This window comes from Martes martes (assembly GCF_963455335.1).
Source record: "Martes martes genome assembly, chromosome: 11".
Classification (NCBI taxonomy): Eukaryota; Metazoa; Chordata; class Mammalia; order Carnivora; family Mustelidae; genus Martes; species Martes martes.
Genome location: NC_137899.1, coordinates 97,942,331 through 97,952,531, shown reverse-complemented (window position 1 = coordinate 97,952,531; position 10,201 = coordinate 97,942,331). Strand labels below are relative to the sequence as shown.

The window sequence follows — 10,201 nt, the reverse complement described above, 5'->3', positions numbered from 1 at the left end:
GTCTTAGTCTTGCAGAGGTCTGCAGGAGTTGCTGTGTGCTGAGAAATGTGCAGTTCTCGCTGGTTTTGGAACCACAATTTACGAGCAACATTAAATACAGAGAATAGGAACCAGGATGGTAGAGTCTAAAAGTCACATCACATTAGAACCTTGAGAAAATTGAGCTTAACCTAGAAAAGGTGAAGTCTGGGTAGTTGTCACGAGCACACTATGGAGGTACACACGTGAGTTGTGTCTTTCCACAATGTCAGCTTTATTCTGTCATGAAGCAAGATTAACATAATTGTAAAGCAGCTTAAAGATTTCAAACTCAATGGCATTTTGCTGTGTGTTTCACTTGGCTTCTCACACATCACACGAAGCAAAGTGTAAGACAAAGTCAACTGCCAAGCAAAATACAAGGGGTAGGAAGTTAACAAACCAAAGTCAAAGTCAGTCTGGGAGTGTGCAGTTGAGATAAAGCCTCAGTCCAGTCAGGGAGAGCTGTTGGCACGTGCTGCTTATTATGTTCAAGCCATGGAGAATGTTCAGAGATCAACAGGGCAGAGCCTTTGGTGGCAATTACCTTTTTGATGTGGTCAGCTGTGAAAAGATCATTATCTAGAAAGTCTGGTCATTTCCTGCAAAGATCCTCACTCTTTAAAGGCGTTTAATCGGACTTTGTGCCTTTTCAGACCTCCTTTGGCTTCCCTGGTTATCAGTTCTGGGTATCCTCAGCTTGTGTTGTTTTCAGTGATATCTAGTCTTAGCTACAACATATTTGGCTGCATAAATCACGGCTTAACCTAGGTCACTGTTGGATATGAGTGACTCCATCTTGCTTTCTACTCAATACATTTAAGATGATCATGAGGATCAGGGATGCCTCCAACATGTGGTGGTGCTGGGAGTTGGGAACAGTGACAGGTACAGTGAGGGGATTTTTGCCTAAAGTAAGAATTTTTCCGGTGATTAGGGTTGCTTAGTTTTGGAAAAGCTCCATGGCAAAAAGAGTGAGCTCTCCATCCTAGGAGTGGAAATGGAACTGCTAGTAGGTGGCTTAAAATTTTTTCGAACTAAAAATTTATTGACCGTCGTCCGCCTGGGTGGCTCAGCGGGTTAAGAGTCCAATTCTTGATTTCAGCTCAGGTCATAATGTCAGAGGTCCTGGGATGAGCCCCAAGTCCTGCTCAAGTTTATCAGAGAGTTCTGCTTGGGGATTTTTCTCTCTCCCTCTGCCCCTCACCCTGCTCACAGGCTGTGCTCTCTCTCAAATAAATGAATCTTTAAAAACAAACAAACAGGGGCGCCTGGGTGGCTCAGGGGGTTGGGCCTCTGCCTTCGGCTCGGGTCATGATCTCAGGGTCCTGGGATTGAGCCCCGCATCGGGCTCTCTGCTCAGCGGGGAGCCTGTTTCCTCTTTCTCGCTGTCTATCTCTCTGCCTACTTGTGATCTCTCTCTCTCTGTCAAATAAATAAATAAAATCTTTAAAAACAAACAAAAAACCCCAAACACACACACACACAATTTTATTGACCTGAAAGATGAAACAGTAAGTTTTGTCAGCAAAATGCGTTTATTCCAGAATAGGAAAGAACTGCAATTCAGGACCTGCAAGCTATGGCAAAGCCCCAGGTAGGCCCCACAAAGGAGAGGACCGTTATTTCAGGGAGGAGGAGGAGGGTGGGAGGGTTGCTTTGACCTGAAAGTTCCTGGCGAAAAGGAAGAGTTCAGGATGAGGAGGGATCTCCTTGGTCGAGCGTGCTGGGCTTGCGAGCAGATGCGACAAACATCTTTTTCCAGGTGGGGCCTGTTATTGTTACGTCCTTCCCGTTGAAGATTCTCCTGTTGGGGTCTGTAATTGACGATTCTTCCTGTAACTGGCAATTTTTCTTATAACTGGCAGGCGAGGGCACGGCCTGAGCGCTCCACTCGAACGAGGGTTCCCTTTATGAGTTTCGACACCTTCCTCTGGTTAGGGTCACCAGGAAGGGAGGAAGGACAGACGCGGGTGCGCTCAGGATGCAGGCGGCAAGCAGGCATCAGAGAGAAGGGGGACCGGGACGACGGGCTCCGGAAAACGGGGAAGGTTGCCCGGCTGTGAGGCCAGGCTGAGGAAGGGTGACGGAGCGGCTGCTGCTTGGTTTTGAGCAAAGCGCGGCCTCCTCACTGACGGCAGCGCAGAGCGCTGGGCAGAGACGCCAGCGGCAGCGGGAGCGCGGAGCTGGCATAGAAGAAAGCAGCGGGAGGAAGGAAGCTGGCGGACCGCCCGGCGTCGGCGACGTCGGGGGCGCGCGGCCCCGCGGGAACGCGCGGCCCGCACCGGCCCACGGCTCCGGAAGGGGGCGGGGCCGCCTCGCGCGCCCGTTACTTAAGCCTGCGAGCGCCTGCCGCGCGCCGTCGAGGCTCCTCAGCTGAGCTCCGAGCGGTCGATCGCCCTCGCTCCCGCAGCCCCGGCTTCTCTCGCCGCGGGCTCCACCCGCCATTGTGTAAGTGCGGCCGCCGCTCAGCGCGCCGCCCGCCATGTGGGCGCGCGGGCCGCGGGATGGGGCGGGCAGCGCGAGGAGGCGGGTGGGGGCAGCCGCGTCCGGCTCTGCAGTCCCCGGATGGTGGCAGTGCGCGGGGACAGGGAGGGGGGAGCGGCTCCCGGAGGCACGCGTGGCGTCTGCCCGCCCCGCAGGCCGGCCTCCCTCTTGGCTCCTCCCCGCGGAGCCGGGCGGCGGGGCCCCCAGCGCCGCGGCTCCCTGGAGCTCCGCCTGGAAGCCGCCGCGGGAGCGCGGGATGGACGCGGCCGGCGTTCTGGGGGAGTTCGCGGACTGTTGAATTAGCTGGGAGGCATCCTAACGTGGCGTTTCTGTTGTTTTTGTTTAAATGCAGAGGCCCGTAGTCTGATATGGAGCATGCCTTTACCCCGCTGGAGCCCCTTCTTCCCACCGGTACTGTACTTCTTCCACCTTTCGCTGTCACCTGCCCCCTCCTTGGAGCCCTGAAAGGTTAAAAGGGCCGAACTCTAGCCCCAGAAAGATTTCCAGTCGGCCTCAGACTCCCGAGTTCTGAGCCGTTAGGCATACTCCTCAGCCTCTCTTCTGCCTCAGTTTCCTCCCCTGAAATAACAGGGATAGATGTCAGTCCTTGCCACAGAGTTTTACCGGGTGAGCGCCACCTGGAGAAGAGTGAGCGCCACGTGCGACATTAGCCCTTCGGTCTCGAGAGCAGCTCTTAACTAGTCTCTGACATCGCAGATCTTAGCCGCCAAGGGGGTTAAGATCAGGCATTATTGCCTGTCTTGCATTTTTTTTTTTAAAGATTTTATTTATTTATTTGACAGAGAGAGATCACCAGTAGGCGGAGAGGCAGGCAGAGTGAGAGGAGGAAGCCGGCTCCCTGCTGAGCAGAGAGCCCGATGCGGGGCTCGATCCCAGGACCCTGAGATCATGACCTGAGCCGAAGGCAGAGGCTTAACCCACTGAGCCACCCAGGCGCCCCTGTCTTGCATTTTTAATCCATTGATTTTTAATCAATCGGAAGCCCCACAGTTTATCCAGTACAGGAAGTTTCAAAGCTCTAACACTCACTTGGATTTTTATCGTTTTACCAAATGATCGTCAATCACAGAGTTATAGATGGGAGGTATGAGTTAGGGTGATCGCATTCTCATGTGTTGTAATTGACTTAGGTGATAATTTCTTAATAAGAAATATATTTCTTTACCAGTTTTTTTTGGTTGTGTAGAAGTCCTGTTTTATCCGTGCATAAATTTAAAAGGAACGCATAGTTCCTTTTAAATTTATGCACGGATAAAACAGTAGATAGATAGATAGATAGATAGTTTCCTATAGACACGTGAATGATTGGGTCTGGTTAGAGTATTGAATTTGATTTGGACTTGTCCAGTTGTTTCATATCCTGGGAATATTGGTGGTAAAACAAAGAGTAGAAGTAGGGGACCTTGACTTCTTACTCTTCAGTCATTCAGTATGCTAAGTTTTTCACATATACCTTTATGTCTTATTTGCAAGTAAAGGAAAGAAGTAACAGAACGAGAATCTGAACACAAATCTGTTTGACTTGGTTGAGAGGTTGAGTATTTATTATTATTGTAAATGGCTTTTCAGAAGTTGAGAAAAGCAGTGGCTTTTCTATGGCTTTTCTACTGTGAAGCAAGTTCATAGTAACCCAGTGGTAGCCAGACTTGCATTTCTGTGAGTAAACATTTGATCCATGTGGCATGTTGATGTTCAGTTTTGTGAAAACCTAAGCACCTTACTGTGATAAAGGAAATTTTCAGCTTTTAGTATTTGTGGGCCCTGCTCATGGGCCCCTCAGGAAGCTAGCTATACTTTAACATTTACTAAGGTCAGGCAGAATCTCAGAGTAGAGGCTCTCTTTGTGCCCAGAGCACATACTGTACATCTGCTTTGTTAAACAAACAAAAAACAAACACATACACCAAAGAGGCGCCTTCTGAACTTTTACAAAAGATAAGAAAAAGAAACTTCCCTGTTTCCCATAAGATTAAAGTCCTACAGCCTATTCTAGAAATTTAAGATAAGGTCTGCAACTTTCTGAAATGTTCTTTGTCTAATTATTTGTAACTTTTTACATAAAAAAAGGTGTATAACCTTACATCAAATATTCCTTTGCTGGAGCACTGTCTTTACAAAGATTGTGTATCCAGGGCAGCTGTCCAAGACTTGAGCTTGAATAAAACTTTTTTTTTCCCTTAGAAATTCTAAAAGATTTTTCCATTTTCTGGCAACATCTGACTGAAGATTTCTGGTGTTTTCTAGGTTGAAGAGAATATACCCCAGAGATAGTGTGGTATAATAAAGCTTAGATTGAGGAATCAATCTCTGGGTTTAAACCCTAGTTTTTCGACTGTTTACTATGTTAACCAACATTCAGCTGAGTGAATTTTCAAGATGTAATTGGCTTTATTTGATTCGTGAAATCCGGCAGTATCCCAGCTCGCAAGTAGAGGGGAGCTCCAAAGGGCTACAGAAAGGGAGAGGTTTTTTTTGTTTTTGTTTTTGTTTTTTTAAAGGTGGAAAAAGGAAATCAACAGAGAAAAGGATTGTTTGGGATGAGGTCAACTTCCTCTGGGCCCATGTAACAGATAACCTCATTGGTGCCAACCAGATAATTCCTAACTGAAGACCATTTCTGGGTGGGGTTGAAACTGCAGTTAGTTTGGCCTAGCATAAGTGACTCCATTTTTGAGCCTGTGGTTTTCTTTTTAGCACGAATTATCAAACCTTCTATTTCAGGTTTTTTACTGATAAAATATGAATAATTAACAGGATTGTTAGTATAAATTGGTTGTAATACATATAAAGCACTTAGCATCAGTAGTGATAAGCTGTTCAGCAGTAAGTCCAAGGGGAAAACAAAATGGTAGTTGGACCTCTGGGTCAGTGCTGAGATGGGAAAATATTTGGAGCAGTAGCGAAAACCGGGCAGTTCCTTGCTCTGTTTTTATCAAAGGTTTAGTGGAGAAGGTCGGGACGTGTTAAGTCAGACATTGGTAAGCCCTTCTGTGGAGCGGGGCATGTAGAGTAACTGTAAGAACTATAATATCCTTTATGAAGCACAGATCCATGGAGACAGAATCCAGTGCTCCCTTGGGATTCTCTGTGATTTAGTGGTTCTCAGAGTTCCTTCCTCTACTAATGGTGAAAGTATGTAGGGATTTCTGCCTCCTCTCAGGTGTTGGCCTTGAAACAAAGGCCTGAGGCAAGTTTGCGGTAGACTTCAGATACCCAAGAGATACTTAAAAACAGAACCGTGTATTAGGAGAGACCAGTGCAATGCCTGCCTTTTGCAGTGATTCAGCAAATATTTAAGCGTCACTTTACGTTAGCAGTATTGCCTTCATCAGGCAGATATTTAATACTTGGCTAGTAGGGAGGTAGCTTTTCAGTCAGTAATTTCTGTGAATCTGATTTGCAGATGTGATTTACCTGTAATGCTTACTCAGATTTAATATAGTGGGCTGTCCAACAGTTAAGCTGGTTTTAAACTAATTGCCAGGTGGACCAAAAGGCTTCTCTCTCTGGGATCGCTAGCTCAAATATATATATATTTTTAATCTTTTTTTTGTGTGTGTGGGGGGAGGGTAACTAAAGTAAGTGCTTATTAAAAGAAACAATAATGTAGAGTTTCCTGTAGTCCCTCTTCTAGGAATAACTATTAACAGTTGGCATATGTTCTAAATACTCATTTTGGTACATGTACCTCAGCATATTATGATCCTTGTCTTAAAGAAAATGGATTCATATTATAAAATCTTTTGTAATTCACTCTGTTGGGGCAGTGAGTGAAATTTTTTTTTTAAGTCCATCCGATTTACCAGAGATTATCATTCTAAAATTTTGTTATAAATTATGTGTGTGTATATAAATAAGACCTATTTACCCTCTTCCTGCAACTTTTTTCACTGATGTTATGATCCATATGTATAGGCATCCCAAGTTTTTTTAACTTTAATTCCAGTGTAGCTAACATAATTAGTTTCAGGTGTACAATATAGTGGTTCAAAAAACAAAGAAAGTGATGGTGAGATGCCACAAAGTAGGTGGCAGTGACTTTATATATGGCTGTTGTCAGGCCGGAGGGCCTCATCCATCCTTGTCAAGGGAAGTATCGACCTTCTCTGCTTTCATACAACACCCCAAGTTTTGTTTTTTGATAGGCGGTATGGACTTAAATTAACTAGTCTTTCTTAATAGACATTTAGGTTATTTGTAATTTTATTGTTACTTTCTATAATGCATATCTTTGATCATATGTTTTTGTGTCTATGCGTATATATCAGTAGCATAAATTCCTAGAAATGGAACTGTTGGATGACAGGGTATGTTTCTGTTATCAAGAGGGACTGGCAGCTGGCTATGTATTTTCTTTGGTAGTAGGTGCTACAGGGATACAGAAGTGAAAGGTGTGATCCCTTTAGCCACGAGTTAATAGTCTGGTTAGAGAGTTGAGAACAAAATAATACGGATTCTAGTTCAATGTTGAATTACCTAGTATAGGCAAGGGAAGGGAAGGACTAGGAGGAGATGAGGGCAGTTTGGAGTAGGCAGGAAATCATGGAATGTGTAGATCTCAGCTGTGCCTCTGCAAAAGCACTGGACTTAAATGGAGAGCAGGCTCGGGGGAGTGGGAGAGTAACGGAGGTGATGTGTCCTGAGTGAAAGCTCCGTGCTGCCTCTGACCAGGTGTGAGTTCACCTGGTGGTGAGTAGGTGAGTAAAGAGAAAGGAGGTCTGAGTAGGCTGAAGAGTGCAGATGGAGATTTTGGTTAAGGAGTGAAGGTAACATCAGATTGTGGAGAACAGAGAAATTTAATTCAGGATAGGAGATAAGAAATTCTTCTGAAAGTTTCTGTATCCCCCCCCACCCCCCGGTCCTTGGAACATTCTGTACAAAGCTGTCATCCGTGTCATGGGGTTGCTAATCATATATGGGTTAAAGTCCTTCTGTTGGACTTGAAGATACCCGGAGTTCTGATTCCTAACTCCTTTTCCAGAATACATTTTATCTTTCCCTGTCTGTGACCAAACCACATGAACTACCCATGTTTTACTTATATGAACATTTGTTCCAGCTTTAATACTCTTGCCTTAGCTCATGCTAAATTCATCCCCTAGAATGTTCTTTTCTAAACCTTAGAATTAGTTTTAAGTTTTAGCCATTTGGTGGATGTCTAGAGGTATTTCTGTGATGTTAATTTACATTTCCTTTATGGCAGGATACTTGTTTTTCGAGTGTTCATTGGCCTTTTGTAGATCATTTGTGAAATGTTTTACTCTTGCCATTTTTCTATGGGGGAGGGTTTTTATTCTTTTATTATTTTTAAGCGATCTCCACACCTAATATGGGACTTGAACTCATGACCCTGAGAGTCGGTGCTCTACTGATTGAGCCAGCCGGGTGCTCCATCTTTCCTTTTTTCAAAATAAATTTTTAGGGACGCCGGTCTGGTGAAGCCAGTGACCCTTGATCTCGGGGTTGTAGGTTTAAACCCCATGCTGGATGTAGAGATTAGTTAAAGAAAATCTTTTTAAAAATCGATTTGTGGTTTTTAATTCTAAAAATTGAGGTATAACTGACATAACATTGTGTTAGTTTCAGAGGTACAGCTTAATGATTTGATATATGTGTAAACAGTACTGGAAAATGATTGCCAAGCAGGAGTTTCTTATATATTCTGGATGCATTTCCTAAGCTTTTTTTTCTCATCATGATATACAGAGAATGAGACTTTCCAAGGACAGTTGTTGGGAAGATTTAAGACTCGCATTTTAACATTGATAAATAGCAAGAATACATTTTTATTTTTCTCATTTCCTTTTTATCTTAAGATTTTTGTTTTAATTCATGGTGAACAATATTTAACTGGTACGAGCATACAATTGCTATTTTAAACTCTCTAAATATAGGTGACTTTTCAAAATAGTTTTATAAATAGGGACTTTTTTGGGCTTTGTTCTTGTCTGTGATCATTTCATTTTTTTATCATGAAGCTTATATTCAGAACGCTGTGTGTTTGAAAATAAAGTTGATTTTAAACACCTGAGAGCTAAAATAAAAGTGAAGAGTCAAATCATCTTCAGAATCATTTCACATCTACTTATTTCACAAAGGTAAGACACAGCAGATGGAGAGGTTTTTCTTTTGGCTTAATAAAAATATTGATATTTTAAAATTTTCATATATTTACAACGTAGTACATATGCGTTATAAAACTTTAGAAGGTAAACAAAAATGAAATCACAATGCTGTATTCTAGTGTCTCCGAAATTACCACTGTTACTGCCATGTATGTGGGTAAGTGGTGTGTTTATATCTATATCCCTCCAGATATTTGTTGTGTATAACCACACAATGAAGTATTTTTAAACCTAAATGAGAACGTACTGTAAGTTGTTTCATTCAAATGAAACTCCACTTTTTCTACCTAAAATTTTGTAGTGCGGGTCCATATTTAAATTTTCCCATTGTTTCAAAAATAACTTTTCCTGTTGCTTGTTTCCCACCTGTTCGTTCTTCAGTCTTTTTAAATCTAGCTCAGTTCCTCACTTTTTAAATCCCCCTTAACGTTGAATATTGACCTTCTAAATCACTTTTATATCACTCTTAAGTGGATCTGATGGAATAAAGAATATAGCAGTTAGATATAAAACATTCACTTAAACGATATATAAAAAAACTCTAGTTTTAAAAGTTCCATTTTATTTTCCTCACCTAATTTGATTATCATAAATAAATTTTATGCTAGAAAGCCCTTTATCTATCACTTGGTATTTCTTTGCAAAAATATTATATACATTTAAATTTTAAAAAGATTCCTGTGAACATAATGCTCTTGGGAGTTATTTCTTCTAAACTGAATTACTATGGTTGAGATTTATTCTGAATTTAATTACCATTTTAAGTATTGTTAGTACACACTTGACCAAGTCACTGTAATTGCATTAAAAATTTTTGTTATAACTAACATTTACATAACACTGCACTAGGCATAGTTTTAATGCTTTAACAGGGTGAAGCCTATACAAAGTTTTGGAACTAGAGAACTAAGGTTTGACTTTTAGTCCTTTACAAATTATGTGACATTGGGTGTGTCACATAATTTCTTCTAGCCTTAGTTTCTTTATGTAAACTAAGAATATATCCAAACGTGAAGTCCTTGGGCAAATTTAAGATAACGTATAATAAGCCAGTTAAAGAAGTAAAGTTCTGGAGCGCCTGGGTGGCTCATTCGGATGGGCATCTGCTTTCAGCCCAGGTCATGACCCAGGCTCATGGGATCCAGTCCCGTGTGGGGCTCCTTGCTCAGTGGGGAGCCTGCTTATCCCTCCCTCTGTCTGATGCTCCCCCTGCTTATGCGTGCATGGGCACGCGCTCTCTCTCTCTCTGACAAATAAATAAGTTAAATCATTTTTAAAAAAAAAAGCTTTAAAGTTCTATGCAATGTAAAATACTTTCCAGTAGATGAACTTTATTATACTGAGGATTGCATTTTGGACTCCGTGTTCTTTCTTTTTTTTTTTTAAGGATGGAAGAGTGGTGGGGGGCACAGAGGAAGTGAGTGTATCTTAAGCAGGCTCTGTGCCCAGTGGTGAGCCCAACTCAGGATTCCATCCCGTGACCCTGAGATCATGACCTGAGCTGAGATGGAGTCAGCCACTTAACTGACTGAGCGACCCAGGAGTCCCCC

General features: G+C 42.8%; 1 protein-coding gene across 4 annotated transcripts in view; it reads left to right on the top strand.

Moving 5' to 3' along the window:
- The first annotated feature begins 1,692 nt into the window (after positions 1–1,692).
- Positions 1,693–10,201, top strand: part of TPK1 (thiamin pyrophosphokinase 1) — a 347,265-nt gene continuing 338,756 nt past the window's right edge. For 2 of the 4 annotated variants that reach the window (XM_080818626.1, XM_080818622.1), the window contains exons 1-2: positions 2,385–2,469; positions 2,858–2,916. Coding sequence is in view for 2 of the 4 variants with exons in the window: in XM_080818622.1 (XP_080674748.1) it covers positions 2,874–2,916 (43 nt within the window). In the remaining 2 variants the exon portion in view is untranslated. Of the gene's footprint in view, positions 1,784–2,384; positions 2,470–2,857; positions 2,917–10,201 lie in introns of those variants that run through there. The other 2 variants (XM_080818627.1, XM_080818623.1) reach the window with 2 other exon arrangements.